Source organism: Phacochoerus africanus, chromosome 1 (assembly GCF_016906955.1).
Source record: "Phacochoerus africanus isolate WHEZ1 chromosome 1, ROS_Pafr_v1, whole genome shotgun sequence".
Taxonomy (NCBI): Eukaryota; Metazoa; Chordata; class Mammalia; order Artiodactyla; family Suidae; genus Phacochoerus; species Phacochoerus africanus.
The window spans coordinates 80,120,765-80,148,034 of NC_062544.1; the positions used below are offsets into that span (position 1 = coordinate 80,120,765).

General features: G+C 45.4%; 1 protein-coding gene across 1 annotated transcript in view; it reads right to left on the reverse strand.

Moving 5' to 3' along the window:
- Positions 1-27,270, reverse strand: part of ANKRD33B (ankyrin repeat domain 33B) — an 83,513-nt gene that overhangs the window by 21,051 nt on the left and 35,192 nt on the right. The window contains exon 2 of the mRNA XM_047768160.1: positions 18,204-18,333. Coding sequence (XP_047624116.1) covers positions 18,204-18,333 — 130 coding nt within the window. The remainder of the gene's footprint in view (positions 1-18,203; positions 18,334-27,270) is intronic.

The following is a 27,270-nucleotide window of genomic DNA, read 5'->3' on the forward strand; positions in this document are numbered from 1 at the left end:
AGTCTGTTTCCACATTTAGAAAATGTCAATCTCACAACTGTGAAAATGACAGGAGATTAGGTGTTGTATAAAAAATGCCCCATACACAAATCTCTGGGCGGAAAAATTCCAGTTTATGCAAGTTGCTCCACTCCCAAGGAGGTACAACTGAACAACCTGCTCCTTACCTCATGGGCTGAGCACAGAGACTCCCCTCCCAAGAGCAGATCATGGGATTGGGGGTGGGGCCATATGCTTACAATAGAGAAGCCTGGACAACATGACCTCAGCCAGTGGCCAGGGTCAGTCATGTCCATAGCCTGAACTGGCAATGATTCTTTGCTTGAGTCAGGGTTCTGAACCTTCTCCCTGGCCCATCTGTGCGTTTCCTTGTAAAATCTCATTTCAGCAAGAACGCTGCTAATAAGCCAGTTTAACCAGAACCCCCTCCCCTGCAACCACGTCTGATCCAGTTCCTCATCCTCCCCCACCTCCCAGGTGATACTGGATCAGCCTAGCTTGTCTTCAGCAAGAATCCTGTTAGATTGGTTTGGCCACAGTCTCCCTGTTTCCTCTTCGTAATTTTCCATGCTCAGACCTCCACCCTGCTCCATGGCTTTAAATCCCACTTGTCCAGGCTGTATTCAGAGTGGAGCCCCATCTCTCTCCCCGACTGCAAAACCACATTCCCATGGTCCTTATACCTATTGAGATGATTCTGACTGATGTCGGCCTTACTGTCTGCAACAGGTGTCACTAAGTAGTTTTTCTCTTTAGCAAAATCCTTCAGATGATATCATGAAACTGGCACTTTATGGTCCTCCTCTGAAAAACCCGCCACTCCAGTCTAACGATGAAAAAATCATCAGACACATACAAATTGAGAGACGTCCTGCAGACTGTCTGACAAGCACTCCCAAGACGGTCGAAGTCATAAAGTCTGAGAAAGTGCAACAGCCAAGAGGAGCCTGAGGGTACATGACAACTAAGTGTCACGTGGGATCCTGGCTGAGATCTTAGAACAGAAAAGGGACATTAGGGGAAAATTGAGGAAGTCTGAATGAAACAAGGACTTGAGTTAATAATAAAAATGCATTGACATGAATTTTGTTTTGTCAAATGTTGATCACACTAATAAGATCTTAATAACAAAGGGAACCAGGTGTGGGGTATATGGGAATTCTCTGCACGGTCTCTGCAGTTTTTCTGTCAGTCTGCACTCATCTAAAATCAAGTTTATTACAAAACAGAAACAGACTCAAGATTTTGAAACCAAATATATGGTTACCAAAGGGGAAACACTGCAGGGGTTGAGGGGAGGGATAAATTAGGGAGTTGGGATTGACATGTACACTCCACTATATATAACATAGATAAGTAACAAGGACAGAAACAAGGACCTAAAATAGACAACAAAGAACTCTACTCAATACTGTGTAATAACATACATGGGAAAGGAATCTGAAAAGGAATGGATATATGTATAACTGACTTACTTTGCTGTATACCTGAAACTAACACAGCTTTGTAAGTCAACTATACTCCAATAAAATTTATTTTAAAATAAAATAAAATTAATCAAATTTATCTTATGAAAGGAGGATGTAGGATAGAGCTACTCAGCAAAATTGCAAGGAAGGGGCACTGATTCTTGGCTGGCTGCTGGGTGTGGATCCTTTTCATGTCATCCACAAGCCTTGCTAGTGGTGGGGGGAGCACACTGGGAGGCTGTGCTGGGTACACAATGGATGGAAGATGGTGGTCGGGACCTGAGGGAGGGCAGGAGGGTGAAGAGGAGTTGTTGGTTCAGAGTACTCCTAAAGTGCATGGACTTCAACAGAGGAATGGATTAGGAAGATGTGGTATATATAAACAATGGAATACTACTTAGCCATAAAAAAGAACAAAATAATGCCACTTGCAGCAACATGGATGCAACTAAAGATTGTCACAGTAAGTAAAGTAAGTCGGAAAGAGAAAGACGAATACCATATGATAATGATTCTATGTGGAATCTAAAATGTGGCGCAAATGAACCTATCTACAAAACAGAAACAGACTCACAGACAGAGAGAACAGACCTATGATTGCCAAGGAAGAGGGAGGAGGAAATGGGATGGATTGGGAGTTTGGGGTTAGTAGATGCAAACTATTATATTTAGAATGGATAAGCAACACGGTCCTACTGTATAGCACAGGGAACTATAACCTGTCTCCTGGGATAAACCATGATGGAAGATAGTAGGAGAAAAAGGATGCATATATACATAGTCACTATGAGTCACTATGCTGCACAGCAGAAATTGACACAATACTGTAAATCAACTATACTGTAATTTAAAAAATTATTTTTACTTTTTTTTTGTCTTTTTGCCTTTTCTAGGGCGGCGCCCATGGCATATGGAGGTTCCCAGGCTAGGGGTCCAATCGGAGCTATAGCCGCCGGCCTACACCAGAGCCACAGCAACGCCAGATCCAAGCCATGTCTGTGACCTACACCACAGATCATGGCAACGCCGGATCCTTAATCCACTGAGCAAGGCCAGGGATCGAACCTAGAACCTCATGGTTCCTAGTCGGATTCGTTAACCACTGAGCCACGACGGGAACTCCCTAAAACGTATTTTTAAAAAAAGAATTGAATGAACAAAAAATGGATATAGAGGGTATGGTATATATGCACAATGGAATACTACTCAGCCATAAAAAGAATGGAATAATACCACTCACAGCAAGATAGATGGACCAAGAGATAATCTTATTAAGTGAAGTACAGACAAAGACAAATACATGATATCATTTATATGTGGAATCTTGAAAATGATACAAATGAACTTATTTACAAACAGAAATCAATTCCCAGACCTAGAAAACAAACTTATGGTTACCAAAGGGGGTGGGGGGGATAAATTAGGAATTTAGGATTAAAATGTACACATTACTATACATAACATGGATAATCAACACGGACTTACTGTATAGCACAGGGAACTATATTCAACATCTTGTAATAACCTATATGGGAAATGAATCTAACAAATATAAATACATATATATATATATATATCTGACTCACTTTGCTGTACACCTGAAACTAACACAACATTGTAAATCAACAATATTTCAATATGATTTTTGTTTGTCTTTTTTTTTTTGCTGTTATTGTTGTTGTTGTTGTTGTTGCTATTTCTTGGGCCGCTCCCGCGGCATATGGAGGTTCCCAGGCTAGGGGTCGAATCGGAGCTGTAGCCACCGGCCTATGCCAGAGCCACAGCAACGTGGGATCCGAGCCGCGTCTGCAACCTACACCACAGCTCACGGCAACGCCGGATCGTTAACCCACTGAGCAAGGGCAGGGATCGAACCCGCAACCTCATGGTTCCTAGTCGGATTCGTTAACCACTGCGCCACGACGGGAACTCCTCAATACGATTTTTAAAAGAAAAGGAAGTGAATGGACAGGGCTTGGTGATTGTTGGGGCTGAGCCAAGTAACAGAAAAAGAAAAGCCAAAGATGATCCCTGGTACCACCTCAGCTCCAGGGTTCTGGCTTCACTTTGCATGGCCAGTAGCATTGTCTCTGAGGGTGTGTCGGGGCAGAAGTTCCTGGAAGCCAAGCTTGACTATATGCCGATCTATGTTATCAAAGAAAACGAAAGTGCCCTTCGGTTAATTGTCACAGTTTTTAAGAAAAAAGGTTAATGTCTATACATTCTTAGAAGCATCAGGTCCACCTATGATTTCCATCCCCAAGTGGGAAATTTTAAACTTTTCCACTAAGTCACACAGCAAACCCCTCTCTCGGGAGATGACACACATCTCACAGAGGGAACTGAAACCACAAGAAGGGAACCCCCTCAACTTTCCCCATCACCCCAAAACTTCCCCGCATCCCTCCTAGTGAAAAGGAGGGTGACTCTTCTCCTATTTAAAGATGCCAATCTCTCCTCCCCTTCCAGCACTTGAAAACCACCCCCACCCCCGCCTATTTCTGGGGAATATATATATGCTACAAACTCCTTCCTCTTTCTCTTCAACCTCTCCCCCCTTGCAAATTCATCCCCATCTGATTGTGGTAATAACCTAAATTCCTCACCTTGCCTCTTACCAGGTGATTCTAAAGTTCTGTCAAGAAAAATGTTGGCCACGGGATGTCTGCAGGCATGGTGCAAGCAGAAGCTTGAAACACACTCACTCAGTGGGAATCCTTTTACACTTGGGCTTCAGCTCTCCCCCTAAGGACATGCCCAGGCTGACATAATGATCCCAGGAAGAGGATGAGAAGTGCATGGGGGAGAGTGGCCCCACTGAAGGGTCTAGCCCACCCACAGACACATGAGCAACAGCAGTCTAGATCAGCCCATCCTCAGATGTATCAACTCTAAATGTTTTAAACTAGAGTCTGGGGGGTGCTGGTGTATATGCTCGGGGGTGACCCATCTTAAGATACGTATGACTGTCTAAGTCCTTGGGGGCTGCTAGAACAAAGTGCCACTAACTGGGTAGCTTAAACATTAGACATTTATTTCTCACAGTTCTGGAGGCTGGGAAGTTCAAAATCAAGGTACCAGAAGATTCAGTGTCTGGTGAAAGAAAGTCTACTTCTTGGTTCTAGATAACTGTCTTCTCACCATGCCATCATAGGGCAGAAGGAGCGAGGGGGCTCTTGGAGTCTCTTTTGTTAAGGCACTAATTCTATTCATGGGGGCTCCACCCTCATGATCTAATTACCTTCCCAAAGCTCCACCTCCTAATACCATCACTTTGGGGGTATGAATTTGGAGAGAGGACATAAACATCCAGGTCATTGCAATGACAAACAATAATCCCTGTGGCCCTGTCCTTGTATTCCAGCCACCCACCATCAGTCATTTGACTCTTTTTCAGTCTAACTTCCAGAGTCATCTATTCTTATTCCTGCTACTTAGACCCCCACCCATCTTTCTGGAACCATCTTCCATCATTCCCCAATGACTGTCTAGAGCAAACTCCGTAGTTACTATTCAGTTCCTACCTTACTAAACACCTCCGTAGCATATACCACTTGTCTGTTCCATCCTTTTTGTTTCTTTCCTTTCTTTCTTTATTATTGTTATTATTATTATTATTATTTTGCTTTTTAGGACTGTACCCAAGGCATATGGAAGTGGAAGTTCCCAGGCTAGAGGTTGAATCAGAGCTATAACTGCCGGCCACAGCCACAGCAACGCCAGATCCGAGGTGCGTCTGTGACCTACACCATAACTCATAGCAATATCAGATCATTAACCCACTGAGGGAGGCCAGGGATCCGACCTGCATCCTCATGGATACTAGTCAGATTCATTTCCCCTGAGCCACGATGGGAACTCCCATCTTTTCTGTTTCTTTATCTTTTTTTCTTTTTGACTACACCTGTAGCATGTGGAAGTTCTGGGTCCAGGTATGAACCTATGTCACAGCAGTAACCAGAGCCGCAGCAATGACAACACCAGATCCTTAACCACCAGGGGAACTCCATCCTTTCTGTTTCTGAAATCCTGTCTTTCTGCACATAGCTTGCCCTTCTGATTGTCTTCCCATCTCTCTGGCCACTCCTCAGCTTTCTTGGTGAGTTCATCTGTTCTCTCCTCTTGAAATGCTGCTGTTCCTCAGATGTGTGACTAAGCCCTCTTCTCATCCCATTCACTCTCCCTCAGTGATCCCATCCAATCACACGGATCTAGTTATCACCCTAAAGCTCCAGATCACTTGTCTCTAGCTAATCTCTCTTCTTGAGTTTCTTACCTAAATATCTGTCTACTGGATAATTCGCCTTGGGCATCCCACCAACAAATCAAACTCAACACATCAACCCTAAGACACATTCCTTCCAAAGCTGCCCCTCCTGCCCACATTCTTTACTCAATGTGGAATACCACCAAGCACAGACTGAGGTGCCTGAGCCAGAAGTCTGGGCTTTCTCTTCAGCCCTCCCCTACTGCTTCCCCATCCAAGTATCATGGAATTCTACCAACGCCACTTCTTAAGTATTTTCCAAACCTGTCCACATTTCTCCATCTCCACTTCTAACCTGGATCCAGGCTACTCCATCCTTACTGGGATTCGCCCCTCTCCTAACTGAACTCCTGGGTCCATTCTCTACACCATCAGCAAGAAACTGTTCTGACCAACACAACTGCTACTTAAAACCCTTCCTGGTTTCTACTCTTTTGATGAAATCTCACCTCTTTAACTAGCTAGCCCCTTTTCATCTGGCCCTGACCTCTGAACGATAGCAGAATATGCCACCCCACAACATGCAACTTTGGCAGAATTATTTTGAGCTGACTGAGAAGAAGCAGATACAAGAAAAGCCCCCTGCCCTCCCCCATTTACCTAAAAGCAGGACATTAATTTTCTGATTTTATGCTCTTCTTTCCCCCCACTTTTACTGAGATATAATTAACATACAGCACTGTGTAAGATTGAGGCGCACAGAATAATGATTTTACTTACCTATATCATGAAATACTACCACAATATGTTTAGTTAACATTGATCATCTCCTGTAGGTACAAAAGGAGAAGGGAAATGGCTTTTCTTCTTTGCAATGAGAACTCTTCAAAAACTAGTTTCCTTTGTCGTGCCATTTCTCCACACATCTGTTGTTCTTTATGGAAGATGACATATAAGCCAGTTCTGAGCCACTTCCTTGAGTTACTTGTTTTTCCCAGGGTGTCCCCCATTTATACATGAGGTTATAAATATCTGGTTTTCTCTTGTTATTCCTTTATTGCAGGGGTCTCAGACAGGAACTCAGAAGGGAAGGGAGAAGGTTATTTTTCCTGCCTTATATCCCCTCTTCATCCTCAGCTCTGGTACCATGCCCTTCTACTTGACTCTGTAATCACACAATTCTCTTTTAAATTCACCTGAGCACCATGCTTTCTCAAATCTGGTGGCCTTTGCACAGGCTAGTCCCTTTGCCTAGAATATTCTTCCTTTGCTTTTAGTCCAGCTACCTGATGAGCCATCTGTTTCAATGGAGGCTCTGCCCTGGTCCCCAAGCCTGGAGTAGGAACCTGAACCATGATGCCCTAGGCTCCACATTTCCATGTGGCTGTGGATTCCCACGGTCACCACAACCCTCACGACCCTTGCTCATAAGTCCAAAACTTTAACTGATTGGAAGCTCAATAAATATTTCGTTAAGTGAAAAGGCTGAAGGATTCCTATTTCTTCCTTGAAAAAAGCTCACTTATCAAAAAGGCTGCCAGGAATTCCTATTGTTGTGCAGCAGAAATGAATCTGACTAGTATCCATGAGGATGTGACTTCAGTCTCTGGCCTCACTCGGTGGGTGGGCGATCTGGCATTGCTGCACTGCCGTGAGCTGTGGTGTAGGCTGCAGACAAATCTCGGATCCCGGGTTGCTGTGACTGTGGCTGTGGCTGGCAGCTGTAGCTCCGATTCAACCCCTAGCCTGGGAACTTCCATGTGCTGAGGGTACTGCCACCCCTAAAAAGCAAAAAAAAAAGAAAAAAAGGCTGCTCAAAAGACTGCCAATTATCAAGCCATAACCCACATTCTCTAAGGTCACACAGCCACACAATTATTAATTAAAGATTCACTTAACATGTAATTGAATACCAATTATGGGCTAAAACCTTGCTTATTCCTTTATTACAAGGAAAAGAAACAGACAGTAAGCCCATGCTGCTCTAAAAATGGGACAATGTTACAAAATTTAGGGTTGTCTAAAGACTTGATTGTTCTGACACCAGGCACTCAAAAGGTAGTTTCCCAAACCAGGCCAGTAGAGGGAACTGTTGATTGGCACTATCAAGTCCCTGCAGCGTTGGAGAGAAGAGATTCTCTCCATGCAGAAGAAGGGAGAGTGCAGGGGGGAGCAGGGGAGGGCAGCCCAGACAGGCCTCCTCTCTGACACCGAGGGGCCGGGCCAGGTCCTGCGAGGAAGGCGCATTGCCGTGCCTGGTCAGAAAGGCTCTGAAAACTGGTGTTTAACAGGAAAGGCCAGGCAATGCTGGAAACCTCAGAGACTTCCCAAGTTCTAATTTATTTGAAACAGTAGAAACGGAGTAAAAGGAAAATGCTTCAAAACTCCATAAAAATCACAATGAGGTCAGATTAAAATCAGGACCGTGTGATGATAATAAAATAAGATAAATACAAATGAAGAGGCATCTATTCCTGGCTCAGGCCAACTCATACACTCCCCTCTCAAGTGGGACCCTCCCCAAATCCAGGGTCCCATTAGAGTCACCAGCCAGGACTCTAATGGGCAGCCTGAGCCCATGGGCTATCCCTAGAAACCTCAGGGCCACCCAGTCCCCAGCAACAGTGATGTAAATAATAGCAGGCTGGCTCTCAAGGCATTTCCTCCAAAACCTAAAAGTTAAGTTCGAGGAATAACAAACAAGTTTGAAGGATGCCCAGGGGTTACTTACACGGAACCAACTTGATCTTACCCAGTTTTTCTCCCTGCGTCTCATTCCTGCTAAAGAGGAACAAGAAATGGAGAATGTGGAGTTCCCGTCGTGGCACAGTGGAAACAAATCCAACTAGGAAGGATGAGGTTGCGGGTTTGATCCCTGGCCTCGCTCAGTGGGTTGGGGATCCGGCATTGCTGTGAGCTGTGGTGTGGGTCGCAGAAGAGGCTCAGATCTGGCGTTTTGGCGCCTCTGGAGTAGGCTGGCAGCAATAGCTGCAATTAGACCCGTAGCCCAGGAACCTCCATATGCCGTGGGTGCAGCCCTAAAAAGGACAAAAAAAAAAAAAAAGAAATGGAGAATGTAAACACATAAAGCCTGGGACTGGTAATTCATTTCTTTGATAATCTTACTGCACTTTTGTTAGGGGGAGTATGGAAGAGAGGTTCAAATTATTGGCTAAATGAGATGGAGGGTTTATTTGAGGCTCTATTTTCATACATTCTCTCCACAGTAAAGGCCTACTTCAGATTTGACTATATCTTTATTCCGCATAAAGATCCTTGGAGGTTAGGCTTTTCAGAGGACACAGAACAGGCAGATCAAGGCATCTACATCTTAATTTGCACTCACAAATGCTAAGTGAGTCCTGTAAAAAGCCAGGACTCTCAGACAAGCTACATAGCCTAATAGCAAATAATGTAAACATGCAGTTGCTTACAGTTTTTCTTAACCACACAGATTCTGTGGGGCCCCATGCTGGCCTGACCAAGTCATCTGGTGTCACTCCACCGCCCTGGCCAGCAACTTGTTTTGACGCTGAGGTGTGTGACACAACCCTGGCAGATAGAAACAAAGCTGTTCTGGAGGCTTCTGGAAATGTTTCCTATCTCAGAGAACAGATCTCATACAGGGCTTGGCTCCTCCTTCTTGAAAGCTCTCATGGTGTAACATGAAGCTATGCTGCTTGGAGCCGCCAGGCTGTCTGTGGATTGTGAGGGAAAGGTCAAGGGCATTTCTGAGAAGCTGGCCCTGGGTCCTGACATCACAAAGCCATGCAGTGAAGCAACGCCTCAACTGTCACCTTCAGACAGGTCATGTTGCAAGCCATTTCCTCATCGCTGAAGCCTGTTTCCCTACGAATTCAGTAAGTCGAACCCAAAAAGGATTGTAACAGATCCTAGCATCCGATGATAATCAGGGAAATAAAACTGCAAACGTGAGATTTGGAGTGGCCTGACACTGAGAAAAGTCCCTTTCCAGGATAAGAACCCCCTTGGGAACATGGTGGGAGGTAGAAATTGGCACAGGTTTCTTTAAAGCCACTTGGCAGGGGTTATATAATGTGCACATTTAAAACGTGCAGGCCCTGGAGTTCTTGCTGTGGCGCGGTGGGTTAAGAATCCAACTGCAGTGGCTCGGGTAGCTGCAAAGGTGTGGGTTTGGTCCCTGGGGCAGTGGGTTAAGGATAGGGCATTGCCATAACTGAGGTGTAGGTCACAGCTGAGATTCAATCCCTGGCCCAGGGAACTTCCAAATGCCATGGGTGTGGTCATAATAAAATAGAAAATAAAACGTGCACGCTCTTTGATGAAGCAATTGAATTCTGAGAATCATCCATCCATTTCTTTTCTTTCCTTCTCTGCCTGGCTCTGACCTCCAAAAATTGCACTTGCAGGTTCCTTAGTCCTGAAGGTGCGGTTCAGCTGGGGCTGGAGGTGGGGGGTGGGGTGGGGGGGTATGTGCCCTGCCCCCATCTACCTCCCACGTCAAGGGGCTCACATGTCCAAGGTCCCAGCTCCTGGGGGCAGGGAGCAGCCCTCTGAGTGCCCCCTCTCTCCAGGGCCCACCCCTAAGCTCTGCCCACCCCCCAACAACAGTCCCCCTACAGATTCTCCACATTAGCCTCTGGGTACACCTGCCAGGATGCTGACAGGTAAGCCCTCCTCAGAAATGCACCCTGAGACACAAGACTTCACTCCAGCTTTGTCCATAACAAGCTCATCAGAAACCCCTGCACACTCGACTTTAAATTCAGGAGACAGGATTATGCGTACTTTTGCCTGTCCGCCCGCAGACCTAGCACTTAGCCGAGCCCTTAGACATGAAGTGACTGCTGGGTAAATATTTATTTTAAATGAGGAACTTGCATAGAATGGATGGGCCAGAGTTTATTGAACTGTTATAGGATGTGAGGGATACAGCTGTGAACTTGCCATCACTCGGGTGTGCAACTGTAGGAACCAGGCAAAGTTCCTAGATCGATGGAATGGAAAAAGTTAAAATCACAAGCTCTCCAGAATTATCCCATTCATGTAAATAAAATAACCTTTTGAAAAGGAGAGAAGGAAGGGTAATCAGCTAGAATGCAATCAATCGATGAATTGGCGAGAGTGAAAAGAGACATTTCTTCTTCTTCTTTTTTTTTGTCTTTTTTGGGCCACACCCACGGCGTATGGAAGTTCCCAGGCAGGGGTTGAATCAGAGCTACAACTACCAGCTTATGCCACAGCCACAGCAATGCCAGATTCAAGTCGAATCTGCAACCTGTGCTGTAGCTCACAGCAACACTAGATCCTTAATCCACTGAGCAAGGCCAGGGATCAAAGCCAAATCCTCACAGACACTAATTTGGGTTCTTAACCTGCTGTGCCACAATGGGAACTCCAATATTGCTTCTTCTTTTTTTTTTTTTTTTTTAGCTATTCCTTGGGCCGCTCCCTCGGCATATGGAGGTTCCCAGGCTAGGGGTTGAATTGGAGCTGTAGCCACCGGCCTACGCCAGAGCCACAGCAACGCGGGATCCGAGCCGCGCCTGCAACCTACACCACAGCTCACGGCAATGCCGGATCGTTAACCCACTGAGCAAGGGCAGGGACCGAACCCGCAACCTCATGGTTCCTAGTCGGATTCGTTAACCACTGTGCCACGACGGGAACTCCTATATTGCTTCTTCTTAAAAAATAATACTTCCATGGTGATTTTTTGCTGTAAGCATGTGTTAGTAGACATCTTTTGGAATTAAGAAATCATAAAATAAATAAAACTGGTTGTGGAATTGGATTAAAATGGAATCATTTGATTCTATCAGCTAAAAAAGCCAAACAGCCTCTCTTTGGTCAAAACAGTACATAAAAGGCACGGACAGATGCTCAATTGCTCTTCTTTAGTCTCACTTTGATTTAGTGACAGCTCTGTGTCCTTCTGATGACATCTCACCCAGGTCAGGTCAGTGCCCCTCCCCTCTTCAGCTCTAAGATCCACCGAGAGGCACCCCGAGCCCCCATTCTGTATGGGAGCCTGGCAGGCCCTAGTTCTCAGAATGAGATCCCCAGGCCTCTAGCATCAGTGTCATCTGGAAACCCCCTTAAATGCACATTCTTGGCCCCCACCCCAGACCTGCACAATCCAAAACTCTGGGGGCCAGGCCCAGCAATCTGTTTTAACCAAATCTGGATTAAAACATAGATTACCACCCAGGGGTAATGATGATTCAGCTTGTAATCAAGATGGACCCTACAGGGCCTTCTCAGGACAGATTTCCCCCAACCACACACACACTCACACCATGTCCTCTGCCTACCTCTTGTTTATAGAAAAACTTTGGCCTCCTATGCCTTCCCCAAGTTCCAAAGAAAAAATTTAGCCAGAGAAGTGAGAAAATGCAGAAATAAAGGAAAACGGTCAAGCAAGACAAATTAATAATAATTTAGCCATTAAACAAAGTCAAGGACCTTTAGTTCCTTCTCAAGGGCTCTAAATAATGTTCTGAGCCATGTCCTTTGATCTGTGTTACAGATACTGAGAAGAGGTCTAGGTGCATGCTGACCACAAGCACATAGACCTCAGACTGGTTGGAAGAAGGTGGATGATGTTGATTCCTGATTACCTCACCAGCAACCAATTAGAAGAAGGTCCATGAGCTGATTACACACCCCAGAACCCCCCTTCCTCACCCTGTCTTTAAAAACTTTTTCCTGAAAGCCATCAAGGAGTTCAGGCCTTTTGAGCACTAGATGCCGGGACTCCTTGCTTGGTGCCTGCAATAAACACTGCCCTTTCCTTCACCCCAACCCAGTGTCAGTAGGTTGGCTTTACTGCGCACAGGCAAGTGGGCCTGAGTTTGGTTCAGTAACAAGCTCAATGCTGAGAGTCAAGCTATGCTTCAAGGTCATGGTACTCCCAGGGAGTGGGGTGGCCCCAGGATGCTGTCACCTCAACCTGGAGGAATTGATTAGGGGAAAATAGGTATGTACAGAGCTTGAACAAATCGGTAAATAGACTGAGGATCTTGGAAGCCAGGAAAAAGGAAAAATCCATTATGATGTTTTGTTTTTATAAAAGGAAACAGAAAAGAATCCATCTACAAATCCAATTACATTGCTCACATCTAGAAAGTAAAATCAAAGAGATTTTATCCTTAACCTTCATTGCTGTATGTGTTTGATTGCTTATGTGTTGTTCTTCCACCCTCCTCCCTGCCCAAACACTGCATTCTACAATCAACTTGCAAGAACATGAGCAGGACCAAATGGAAAAAGCACCCAGAACAGCCACCACATTGTTGGCCTCCTCCTGCATGACCCAGTCTGGTCACAGCCCCCACTCCCACCAAACCCTCACCTCTGGTACTCACATAATCAAGCACACTCCAGCCATGCCAATCCTGTCAGGGTAGCTAAGGTTAAATGAGGTCATAAGAATGGTGCCCTGGGAGTTCCCGTTGTGGCTCAGTGATTAATGAATCCGACTAAGAACCATGAGGTTGTGGGTTTGATCCCTGGCCTTGCTCAGTGGATTAAGGATCCCGCGTTGCCCTGAGCTGTGGTATAGGCTGCAGATGCGGCTTGGATCCCGCATTGCTATGGCTGTGGCGTAGGCCGGTGGCTACAGCTCCGATTCGACCCCTAGCCTGGGAACTTCCATATGCTGTGGGAGCGGCCCAAGAAATGGCAAAAAGCCAAAAAAGAAGAATGGTGCCCTGATCCAATAGGACTGGTACCCTTGTAAGAGGAGACATCAGACACTGGGATCTGGCTCTCTCTGCTGCCGTGCGAGGACATGGGGGAAGATGTCACCTGTAAGCCAGAAAGAGAGGGATCGACAGGAACCAAAAGGCCCAGTAACCTTGACCTTGGACTTTCAGCCTCCAGAATGATGAGAAATAAATTTCTTTTGTTTAAGCTCCTGATTTATGGTATTTTTGTTTCAGCAGCCCAAACAGACCAAGGCATTAGGTACGCTCATGAAGAAAGAAGGCAATGTAATGCAATAAATTGCATGAAAACAAACTAATGAAGTAATAAGAAGTGATATGAAGCATTTCCGCAGATTTGGAGTCAAGCATAGAAAAGAAATTTTTTAAATGATGGGAGCAAGTGATGACATGAGGATGTAACCTACACCTAAGAGGAACTCCAGGAAGAACAAGCAAAACAAGGTAGATGCAATGTTCAAAGATAATAGAAAAGTGTTCCCTAAAGTAAAGATATGTTTAATAAAAGTCACACAAACACAGGGAGAAGGAACCGAGATACAAAAGATATGTGAAAATGATGGTTTGTAGGTTTTCTGGTTGGTGGTGATTGGATGGGGACTTTTCACTGTCTAGGATTGGGGGCAGGGGGTGAGCAGGAGATGTTCATAGTCTTAAGAAACACCTGGGAATCAACAAAGACAAAAAGCAGGCTGGGCTCAGGTTATTCCTCTACCACACAAAATGTGGGGAAAAAAGGCAAAAGACAAGTTGATATTACTGTGCAAATAAAAATATTTTCAAATAGGCAGAAATTCAGAAAATGCCTCAAGGGTATAAAGCTACAATTAATATCGCTACACACACAAAGTGCCCTAGCCAATTGATCAGTGAGCTTTTCTTCCTGAACATTCTCTTACCCTAGCACATGCCATGGCCCTGCTGCCCAGGGACATCAGATAACCCATCTAGACTCCAACAGCTGGGGCTCCGCGCTCTGAGCCTACCCCGCCTTGGAGACCTCTTACTTGGATGGCTCGGCATTTCAAAGGCCTGGGGACCAAATGATAGTGATGTTTCTCCAAACACCTATCCTTTCACGTCCACCCCTTTGAGTTGGGGTCATCCCCTGTCCAGAAGGCTGAAAACCACCTCCCACACCTCTCCCCCACAACCCACATCACAACCACCAGGACCTGAGTCCTCTGCCACTTGCCTCTCGCTCCTTCTCTGCTCTCTGCAGCTGCCTCGTGGCCACCATCACCTCACCCCTGTTCCCACACACTCAGCCTCATGACTCAAAGGCATCCTATCCTCCCCACCCCAAATTCTATCTTGACCCTTACTGACCTGGTCCCTGCCTCCTTCTGGAGCTACCTCTCCCCTGTCTTAATTATACTCGATCCTTGGCCATTCCTAAGACAGCCAGCTCCCTCTGATGCATGGCTTCCAGGTACTCAGGCTGCCCCTGACTTCTTCAATACTTGGCACAGGCCCCTCCTCCACCATCCCTGTCCTGAACCCCCAGGTGATATGGGATGTTCTCACCCCAAGGTTCCTAGCACCCCTCCATCTGAGCCCCAACAGATGGCTATTTAGCCAGAAGAATTACTTGAGGGCAGAATGGCCCTTCACTCAGCACCTGATCCTGGACCCAGGTCCCTGGCCAGTGGGAGGTAATGAGCAGGGTCACTGAATGCCTCTCATAGTATCCTTTGACACTTTTGCTATTTAGGACGTTGTGCAGCTGGGCTTTCAAAGCCTGGAGTGTCTCCCTGGAGGCAAAGTTTCACACCCTGAAACCTGATGAGGTCAACACATGTGAGAACAACCCAGACGCCTGGTTAAGTATGAGGGGTTTTCCACCTTAGGCGTCTTGACTGAAAAGCAGATGTGAACAGACTAGTTCCTGACACGGGATGAAACCGCAAGACGCTGGTATCTCTGGTCCAGCCCCCCATGATGGCTTAGACACAGGACTCTGTGATGCAAGACAGCACAGAAAGGTCCCCTGGGGTGGAAGCGGCAGAACTTCCTTTTCCAGAATCTACGTGCAGCATGGTTTGGGGCATTGCTGCAGCTTCCCAGCCCTGAGTCCAATTCTCAACAATGGGGTAAGGTGCCCCACATTCCCTTAATAAACAAACACCTTTTCTTCCTAACTCAGCCAGAAGCAGCTTCTCTTTTGCCAACTGAGAATCTGAGTGATGCAACAGATGTCATCTTGAAAGTCAAGAATTTTGAAAGTGGTCATTTACGAACATGCTTAATAATACCCCAGATACAAACGAAGTCTGGAACTGAAGGGACAAGCCAGTTTCATATTTGTCTCCCAAAATGTCAATTCTAGAAAGGAAAGCCACAGGGTACTTAGCAAGGCTGGTGTAAGGACCACCTCTTGAGATGACCGTCTTTGGCAGAAGAACACCTACCCTTTACCAGGCGCTCTCACTAATGGCCCCACTTTTAGCACAAAGCCCCTGGGTTTTCTTTACATCTCCGGGCAAAGTGCAAGGTCACCTTGTAAATGTGTCTACTTTTATACCTTAACTACCACTAGTATCCCTTCCACTAATGACTTCGCCAGCATCTTTTAGACCCCAGTCTCCAAGGACTGGGTGGGGTGTGATGTTCGGGGGGGGAGGGTTGATGCCAGGCTGAATTTTTTTTTTGTCTTTTTGTCTCTTTTTTTGTTGTTGTTGTTGTTGCTATTTCTTGGGCCACTCCCGCAGCATATGGAGGTTCCCAGGCTAGGGGTCGAATCGGAGCTGTAGCCACCGGCCTATGCCAGAGCCACAGCAACGCGGGATCCGAGCCGCGCCTGCAACCTACACCACAGCTCACGGCAACGCCGGATCGTTAACCCACTGAGCAAGGGCAGGGACCGAACCCGCAACCTCATGGTTCCTAGTCGGATTCGTTAACCACTGCGCCACGACGGGAACTCCCAGGCTGAATTTTGTAGCAGGACCCTTCCCAGAGTGCAACCCCAACTCATGTCCTCTGCCTGTATTTTTTATTTTTTTTGTTTTTTAGGACCACACTTTCGGCATATGGAAGTTCCCAAGCTGGGGGTCAAAAGGGAGCTGCAGCTGCCAGCCACAGCCACAGAACTTGGGATCCAAGCCGCATCTGCAACATATACCAAAGCTCATGGCAACGCCAGATCCCCAACCTACTGAGCGAGGTCAGGGATCCAACCCAAATCCTCATGGATACTAACTAGTCCAATTCGTTTCCACTGAGCCATGATGGGGACTCCTGCCGGTGTTTTTCTCTATAGAAAAACTAGTCAAAGAATCAATTTAATCAGAGAAGTGAAAAAACACAGAGAAAAGGGGAGACAGTCAAGCAAAACAAAATAATAATTGTTTAGCCACTCGACAAAGTTGAAGACCTTTAGTTCTTCCTCAAGGACTAGAGAAATACTCTGAGCCTTGTCCTTGCAGCAGTTTTGCAGGTGCTGAAGCCCCCATGGGGTGGAAGAAATTAACTGTGTGCTGCCCACAAGCACGCTGACACCAGACCGGCTGAAATCAGAAGGTTGATGACGCTGACTCACCACCCACCAATCAGGAAAATGTCCATGAGCCTTACTCCTTGAACACCATAAGATTTCTCACTACCCCCTCCAGGGAGGGGCACAGTCTTTGAGGCACTAGCCTGCCATGTTCCCCTCTTTGCCTGGCAATTAAAGCTACTTTTTCTGTTTCCTCCAACTCTGTCGCTGCATTTCTATTTGGCATTGTTGTACAGAGGCAGCTGATATTTCAGCAACAGTTTCTAGGGCAGCTTTATGTTTAAAGACTTCAGGCAGTTTCAGGAGCTCAGTGGTTAGCGCATCCAACTAGGAGCCATGAGGTGGCAGGTTTGATACTTGGCCTTTCTCAGTGGCTTAAGGATCCGGCATTGCTGTGAGCAGTGGTGTAGGTCGCAGACGTGGCTCGGATCCCAAGTTGCTGTGGCTCTGGCACAGGCTGGTGGCTACAGCTCTGATTGGACCCCTGGCCTGGCCCCCATATGCCAAGCGTGAGGCCCTAGAAAAAACAAAACAAATGAACAAAAAAAGACAAACGAAAAAAAAAAAAAGACTTCAGGCAGTTTCAGAGCTAGTTCTGCTCCACACTGAGTTTTGCACTAGTGGGTAAATGGTACTTGTAACAGAGAACAGACCTGACTCCATGTTGGATCCATTCCTTTAGCTCTAACCCTTGTGCTCTGTCCCCTGTGCTTAGTCACGCTGGCTCTGCACCTTTTGTAAAAGAATGCTGCCTACAGCCTGAAATATACAGGATAACTCCTTCTCAAGGCTCTGACCTTTAAAGGTGTAACAGTTTTCCACTCATATAGAGATACAAAGTTGCAGAACAGAAAATAATAACTGAATTGTTGGAGGTGTATTGCCATCAGACAGACTTACTGCAGACAACTCCAAGAACAAAGGATTCCTACACCAAGAAGTTTGCAACAACCAGCCATGGCCACTCCTCTTTTGGTATAAAAGAAGCTTGAATTTTAACTTGGGTAAGATGGTTCTTTGGGAGGAGTCCACCATCTTCTCTGTCTGCTGGCTTTCCGAATAAAGTTGCTATTCTTTGCCCCAACACTTCTTGATTTATAGGCCTGTGGTATGTGAGCAGCACAGTTTTGGATGCAGTCATCCAGTGCCAAACACAAAAAGAGAATATCACCTACCCTCAGCTCTTTTCTTGTCCCCTTTAGCAGGAAAGCATGGCTTTTGATCCATTTAATCCTTCCATCATCAATCTCAAGAGCTGAGGTCCCGCACCGGCCCCCCTCCAGACTTAGTTCTGGGAAGGAAGGGGAGCTGGGTCTTACCTGCCTGCGCAGCTGTGATTAGGGCCGTGTTCCCCTCGCTGTCCTGCCAGTTGACGTCAACGTGGGGACACTCTGCTAAGACCACCACGGTATCCACAAAGCCATGGTAGCAGGCGATAATAAGGCCAGTCTAGAAATGAAGAGGGAAGTGGGTCAGAGGGGCAGAGCGTGCATCACCATGGCAGACCCCATGTGCACCCCTTGCCCAGGGTCGGGGGTGCTGTGCACAAGACAAGCAGGGGTAAGCAGGAGGCGAGGACCCATTCCTGGCTGCTGGAGGCAGGTTAGAGCCAGCTGACCACAGTTCTTTCTTAAATGTATGTTCAGCACTGAGGACCAGTAAGGCACTATGTACAGCACAGGGAACTATGTTTAATCTCTTGGGACAGAACATGATAGAAGAGGATATTAAAAAAAAAAAAGAAGAAGAAGAATGGGTGTTCCCATTGTGTCTCAGGGGATTATGAACCTGACTACTATCTATGAGCATGCAGGTTTGATCCCCGGCCTTGCTCAGTGGGTAAAGGATTTGGCGTTGCTGTGAGCTGTGGTGTGGGTTGCAGATGTAGCTCAGATCCAGTGTTGTTGTGGCTGTGGCAGAAGCTGGCTGCTGCAGCTCCAATTTGACTCCTAGTCTAGGAATTTCTGCATGCCTCAGGTATAGCCCTAAAAACCAAAAAAAAAAAAAAAAAGTATGTATATATATGTATGTATGACTGGGTCACCTTGCTGTACAGCAGAAATTGAAGGAACATTGTAAGTCAACTATACTTTAACAAAAAATTTAAAAAAAATTTTTTAAAGATATTTGGGGACAAAGACCCTGTTCTCAGGGTGCTTGCACCCCATTCTAATGGGAGGAAAAGCCATCAACTATAGGGCTAAGGTGTAAGAGCTGGAGTGTGTTAGAAAGGAAACTTGAGTCAGAGAGTTTGTGAGGGCAGGGGCCACATGGCTCAGTCTCAGATAGGCACTGGGGCGGGTGCAGTGAGATGGGGCACTGGTGGGAGGAGGTGGGGAAAGATGTCAAGGGGATGTGGAGGGGGGAGAGGGTGCAGGCAGAGAGCCTCGCTCAGGAGCCAGCCTGGAGACTGGTGGCCACAGGCGACCTCAGTGGGGTTTGCTCTGTGTGGGTTGGGGAACGCTTGGGGTGGTGCACTGTCAAGTATCTACATCAATTCTGGCTACTCAGTGGAAAACAGACTCTACTATGAGTGGAAGCAGGAAGACCAAGTTGGGGGTGTGATGTCTCTATTTCCTGGCACACAGCTCCTAAACACCTGGGGATTCAGTTTTTCTGTATGCTAATGAGATGAATCAGGGTGGGGGTGGGTGCTAGGTGGCTCCAGGATGAGGGCTGGTCCCTAAGAAAACCAATCTGGACATTGGAAGTTTAGATCTTTCAGCTTCAATGCCTCACAGGCCTCTTGGATCAGGAGGGGAGGGATTGAAAACTGAATCCAATCGCTAATGGCCAATGATTTAAGAGCTAGAGCCAATTGTGCCTTCAAACCCTAAACAATGGGGCTGAGAGAGCTTCTGGGTTGGTGAACACACCGAGGTGCTGGGAGGGTGCTGCTTTGGGGAACAGGCATGGAAGCCTAGCACCCCTACCCCACACCCGGTCCTGACTCTCCATCATCTGGCGGCTCCTCTGCTGTGGCCTTTAGAATAAACCACTAACAGGAAGAACAGTGATTTCCCCAGTTCTGTGAGTCAGTCTAGCAAATTACCGAACTTGGGGAGGGGCTGGGGGAACTCCCAAATTTATAGCCAGTCAGTTAGAAGGTGGCCCCTGGGTCCTGTGACTGGCATCTGATTGGGGGGGGGGGCGTCTTGTGGGACTGCCTGGGGGACCTCTGGGTATGTGCTGACTCTGGACAGTGTCAGAGTTTAATTGAACTGTGGGACACCCTGCTGGTGTCAGAGGATTGGAGAATAGGGGTGGAAAAACGAGAAGGATCTGATGTCAGAAAATCCACACATGTGATGTCAGAAAAAAAGGCTCCTGACAGTGTGGGCAGGTGATGACGGTGGTGGTCACCCACCTGCCAGGAAGCGGGGCCAGAACCCGATGTGCTGGTGCCATGATGGCAGATTTCTAGCCTCTGGAACTGTGAGAAATAAATTTTTATTGGGAGGCAACCAGGTTTTTTTTTGTTTTTCTCCTTTTTTTTTTTTTTTTTTTTTTTGGTGCTAATGGAATTCCCAGGCCAGGGATCAGATCCTAGGCGCAATTGTAACCCAAGCCACAAATGTGGCAACACTGGATCCTTAACCCACTGGGCAGGGCATCGAACCTGCGTCCAGCACTCCCAAGATACTGCCAATCCTGTTGCGTCACATGGGGAACTCCGGGCTACAATTTTATGGTATTTTGCTGTGGCAGGCCTGAGCTGATTAAGACCCCTTGTAGCAAAGGGAAATAACTCAAGATTCAGGTTCACCTGCTCATACACATGGTTTCAGCGAGATCCAGAGTTAACGATCCAGTGATGATGCTCTGTACCTATCAGTGCACGGGAACGTTTAGGGCAACCCCACGGTGGCTCAGCTTTATTTCTACCAGATTTGTAATAATAATGTTAATTTTTACTGGAATGAGAAGACGGGGTGGGCCACCCCGCCTAACCATCTCAATAAGGCTCCCACTTGCTCTCCCAATATATTAAATCTCAAATATTACTTTTTTAAAGTTTTAGAGAATACCTTTTTTTAAACACATTCATACTGCAGCATATCGAATAGTACAAATCTATGACCACAGCAAAGGCTATTTAATATACTCCAGCTGTGCCTTCTTTGAAATAGGTCATTTTATCTATAGAATGAAATATTTCACAATAATTTAATTCTAAAGAGAATAGAGCATGGAGTCAGCCCAGGCAAGCTCTACTTATAAGCTTTCTGTGTCTCCGATAACCAGAGTTCACTGCCACCATCTCCATCCTCCCAGCTCACTTGTCAGCTCACTGCTGCATAAGTGGTCTAGAAATCTTGGGGTCCCACCTCGTAAATGCCAGAATTTCCTTTTGAACTTCTTTGGGTGACATCTCAAGTATTCTGTGATTTCCTGACATATAAATAAGGCATGTTCCCTAAAAGGCATCTACTTCCTTTTATATGATTCCACAAGAAGAAGCTCATATTTACTACAGAAAAAAAAATCCAAAAACATAGATTAGAAAAAAAAAATTAGTCTAGACACACAGTCACACATAACACACAACTTTTTTTTTCTTTAAACCAAAACACTGGATTATTTGCTATATGTTTGTCAGGAATATATGAGTGATGTCTTTTCATACCAATAAAAGTATTAGAAATACTTGTCAACATTCCCCACGCTGCAGGGTATTATATGTATGGCAGAATCTTAGTAATTTAATGGATTCCTATTTTTGGACACTGAGATTGTTTCCCATTTTTTTCTGTTATGAGCAGGACCTGCAATGAAAATTCCTAGAGCTAGGGCTGTATAGGTATCACCCCTTATTTTCTCAGGGGACATTCTTAGAAGCAGTATGTCTGGATTAAAGGGAAGAGTTATTTTGAATGCTTTTAACATATATTGCAAACCCACCCTTCAGAAACATCTCAAAGGACATCTGCCTCCGCCAACCCCGCCATCAAACCATTAGTTAAGGATTCCGTGTTAAAGGAAGAATTCTCATCGTCAGGTAATAAAGAGGGAGGCTCTCCAAGCACCTGGGGTCCTCAGGTCCTTTGGGCTCACCCTCACCTTCACTGTTTCCTACCCTAACCACCAAGGGGGTCATCTGTTCTAGAACCACAGCCCCTTCCAACCCCAAAGGTAAGCCTTCCTCCAGTGTGCAACAGACCCCTTCTGATAGTAGCCTTGGAAATCTTAGCTTAATGTTAGGTCAGAAATGAAGATTATCAGAAAAAACAAACAAAAACGATAATGAAATTTGAGGTCTCGGGATAAAATGGCATTGACCCCAGATATTGTGGCTCTCGTCTCCACAGAGACGTAATTACTATTAAAACATCATTACCTTTATTGCCTATTTCCTGGGAATCTGTTCCAAATGTCTGACATTTCCTTTTATTTTTTAATGGCCACACTTGTGACAGATGGAAGTTTCCACGCTAGGGTAGAATCTGAGCTGCAGCTGCCACCCCCAGCCACAGCAATGCCAGATCTGAGCCACATCTGCAACCTAAGCTGCAGCTTGTGGCAACGCCAGATCCTTAATCCACTGAGCAAGGCCAGGGATCGAACCCACATCTTCACAGAGATAACACCAGGTTCTCAACCCGCTGAGTCACAAAGGGAACTACGACATTTCCATTTTTCAAGCTAGCGTTAAGCTGGAAACTAAAGTAAACTTAAATTCTGTCTTAGCTGGAGCATCTTGATGCCCCCAACAGGAAGCTGGGAGGGGAGGTACAATTCTTGGCAATTCCTGACCATGCCTCCCAAGACCATTCAACAAGACTTGTGCAAAGGAAAGAACTGTCTACCCATTGAATCAGCAGAAGCCCACTGGCACATCGTCCCCTGAAGCCACAGAGAGCTTGTATTTTAAATTACAAGCAAAGCATTCATGAGAATAAAATATTATTATTAATGGAAAAAGTAAGCTGCCTAAAATAAAAACATTTTATTCATGAGAATAAAATGTTACTACTAATGAAAAAAGTAAACTGACCTACAAATGGCCCCCTATTTGGAGGCCAGCTAGAAACTCTAGACCCTCAAAATACAACTCTAATTTTCAAGGCAGAGCAACAAGAAAAAAAAATACGTTGGGATGTTTCTGCTTAAAAATTGTAAGCATTTGTACATCAAAAAAACAAAGATAAACAAACCAAAATCTCCACCTTAAAGGAAGAAAACAGTATATAACTCCAGAATTCTAACAATGTCATTTATCATCTTAACATATTAAAGTAGGGGAAGGAGAAAAATGGTTATCCTTTAAGTGTGTTAAACCTCTCAATACACACACTCACCCTAGAAAATGCAGAGAAAACATCTAGAAGGATTACAACAAAATATTAAGAGTGGTATCCTCTGTAGAAGAAAGAGGAATAAAGGTGTGTGATGGTTAATTTTATGTGTACCCATATATTTGGTTAAACATTACTTAAGGTAGTTCTATGAAGGTATTTTTGGGATGAGAATAACAATTTAAATCCGTAGATGCCGAATAAAGCAGAATACCCTTCACGGTGTGGATGGGCCTCGCCCAACAGTTGAAGGCCTGAATAGAAAAAGACTGATCTCCCCCAGGCAAGAAGGCATTCTGCCAGCAGACTGCCTGTGAACTTGAACTACAATTCCCCCCTGGGTCTCCAACTTGCCAGTCACCTGCAGATCTGGATCTGCCTAAGTTTCCACAATTGTGTGAACCAGTTGCTTAAAATAAATCTCTCTAGAAGTTCCCATTGTGATCCAGGACATGAATCATCCCTTTGTCCAGCACGACCCACTGCCCGAATTCACTTAGTAGCCATCTTGGTTTTCAGATTGACTGTCCTGGTATAGCAGTGCTCATGTTCAAAACAACCTTTACTGGAGTTCCCGCTGTGGCACAGTGGGTTAAGGATCTGATGCAGCAGCCTCAGTTGCTATGGAGGTGCAGGTTCAATCTCTGGCCCCATGCAGTGGGTTAAAGGATCTAGTATTGCCATGGCTGTGGATCAGATTCAATCCCTGGCCCAGGAACTTCCACATGTCATAAATGTGGCATTAAGCAAACAAATAAATAAATAAATAAATCTACCCCCATATATAGAGATACAGATATAAATGTACAGCAATGGATAAATCTCACTAACTAAATAGCTGTACCTATCTAAATCAATATATATGCATACATCTATCAAATTATGCATATCTCTCTATATCTATAGAGATACACACACACCACATATACTTACTGGCTCCAGCTCTCTGAAGACCCCTGATTAATACAAGGTAGGTGGGGAAGGAATACTTCAAAGAACTGATTTCACTTTTTACCCTTACATATATATATATATTTTTTTTTTTTGGTCTTTTTTTTTTGCCATTTCTTGGGCTGCTCCTGTGGCATATGGAGGTTCCCAGGCTAGGTGTCGAATTGGAGCTATAGCCACCGGCCTACGCCAGAGCCACAGCAACGCAGGATCCGAGCCGTGTCTGCAACCTACACCACAGCTCACGGCAACGCCGGATCCTTAACCCACTGAGCAAGGCCAGGGATTGAACCCGCAACCTCATGGTTCCTAGTTGGATTCATTAACCACTGAGCCACGATGGGAACTCCTACCCTTATATTTCTGTACAGCTAGAATTCTTTAAAAAGAAGCCATATTCATGAGGAACTTACACTATTTTCATTCACAATGAGAACAAGTCAGCAAACACGCTGTTTACACTAATAACAGTCTCATAAGGAAACAGTTTTATAAAAACAACTATTAAAAGCTCTTAAAAAAAAAAAAAAAAAAGAACCGTCTGTTAGGGGGTGGGTACCAGTGGGCAGAAGAAATGAGAGCTGACAAATAGCCAAGGGAGAGACTGAGGTGCCATGTCGTGCATACAAACACCACATATGGCACAATAGTAGAGGAAATTCCCCTGATCATACAGAAGAAATAGGACACTGCCCATTTTCGATTGTCAAGAAAAAAATTCCAACATTCATAGCATAATTTTTTAAAGTTCAGAGCCAAGAGAGTAAACTTCAATTACCTGAAAATCTACTTCTATAAAAACCTTTCTCCATAATAATGCCTCCGACAGGAGCAAGGAAAGCTTATGTGACATTATGAAAGAACTTAAGAATTCTGGTCCTCTAATGATACACTCTATTTCTAAAAGGTGACCCTGCGTTACTGCTATTGTAGGCATAATCAGTCTGTGTAAGATGTGTTAGGCATTGTTTCAACAATCTCCTTTATGATTAAGCACTATGACAAGAAAATAAATTCCAAGATAGAAATGTGATCTACCTGGTCACTTGCTGAAGAAATGAATGAGTGAGTACTAGGATTGAGGTAAATAGTTTCCTCCCAGGTGGTAAATGATTTTGAACTTTGCACTTCCACATTCAGTGGTAAGGGCATGGCTGGGACCCTCTGGGCAGCAGGCACTGTCCACCCCAGCCTGGCACATACACTTACAGGCATCACTCCTGCACATTTGGTGGAAGGCAAAAAAGCCCTGCAACTATGACAATAACATGGCCTGAACTTGCAGACTTAACTAATTCTCATTGAAACTATCACTTTGTAAATGTGGCTCTGGTGTTAAGTATCTCATAAGACATTGACAGACAGGACATTTTATTCCAGCTGAGAATCACTTCTGGGGTCCTTTGAGATGTGTTTCCAATTGGGATAGCTGAGGAGGTCAGGAAACTGACGGAGGCAATCAGCAAAGTCCATAATCTCAGAAGGACTGTTTATGAGCCTAGAAATCTGTCAGACAAACCTTATGAAACAGCTACCAGGCTAGCCTTCTAGAACTCAAATAGCAGCAATGTTTTCTTTTTTTAACTTTAAAAACGATTTGGGACTTCCCATGTGGCTCACAACATAACTACTTGGCGTTACTTCTACAGTGGCTGTGGCTTGACCCCTAGCCTGGGAACTTCCATATGCTGCAGGTGCAGCCGCTTGTTTTAAAAAACAAACAAACAAAAAAAAGGAGTTCCTGTCGTGGCTCAGTGGTTAACGGATCCGACTAGGAACCATGAGGTTGCGGGTTCATTCCCTGGCCTTGCTCAGTGGGTTAAGGATCCAGTGTTGCCGTGAGCTGTGGTGTAGGTTGCAGGCGCTGCTCGGATCCTGCGTTGTTGTGGCTCTGGCGTAGGCTGGAAGCTACAGCTCTGATTAGATCCCTAGCCTGGGAACCTCCATATGCCGCAGGAGCAACCCTAGAAAAGGCAAAAAGACAAAACAAAACAAAACAAAACAAAAAAGATTTGAATGAATATCAAGAGTATTCAATGGGGGGTGGTGGGAGGGGAGGTGATAATCCAGGACGAAAATATATTCTACCATCTGGTCACAGCAAATACAACAGCGAGAGGGGTGAGGTCCCCATGAGGCCCTGGCTTCCTGGTTCAGCCTCACTGAATGATGCAGAGACACAGACCAGCTCCAGAAAGAGACTGACTCAGATTTCTCATTTTCAAAGTCATCTGAAAACAATTTCTGACCATCTAATTAAGGTATTCTCCAGACAAGATTCCAAAGGGAAGGAACATCTTATAAAAGGCTTAAGAATTCTAATTTCCCATGATAACAGCTCCTTATTTCAACACTGTATGGGAAAATATTGGGGAATGAAGCTCTGAGCCCAGCTTCCCAGGCAGGAATCCTCTCCAAGGGCCTAACCTGGAATGATCCTGAGAGGGTGCCCACTACAGGATGGGGAATCCCAAGGCATGGGGCTTGTGAGGAAGTCAACTTTCTCAGGTCTTAAATTCTTCACTGAATTATGAAATGGTGTTTGTAAGACCTTCCCACTGAGTCTTAGGGTTGTTGAATGAACTCAACGCCAAAGCCCAGACAGCAAACTTCCTGTGTGAAGTGTCTCCCCTGGAATCCAAGTGTGTTTTGCTGTCTCAGGTAACTCTTAGGATTCTTCAAATATGTCCTTATGGACACTCTCCATTCTCTTTCACTTATGCTACCAAAGGCATGTAGACCCAAGGATGTGGCAGGCTATGAAGGAGTTGGTGAAGGTATGCAATAGGCAAGAACCTTTGTATTCCACCACAAGTTAATCTCTAAAGGGATATTGCCTATAAGCTTAAATTATATATAATGGCACATCTCTGGGAACCCTGCCTCCCAGGTAATGAGCATTAAGCTAAAAGACCTTTGTTCAGCTCACAGGAAACATCCTGAGCAGACCCATATGTGAATGACTGCAGGAAGGAAGAAATTAACACATCCCCTCAGGAGGCTGATGGAGACTGGGAAATGTTTGACTCTGCTCCCTCCCTCTGCTCCCTTTTAGCATAGAAGAAGGCTGAATTCTAACTTAGGCAGGAGGGTTCTTTGGGACATGAGTCTAACACCTTCTCGGTCTGCTGGCTTCCCA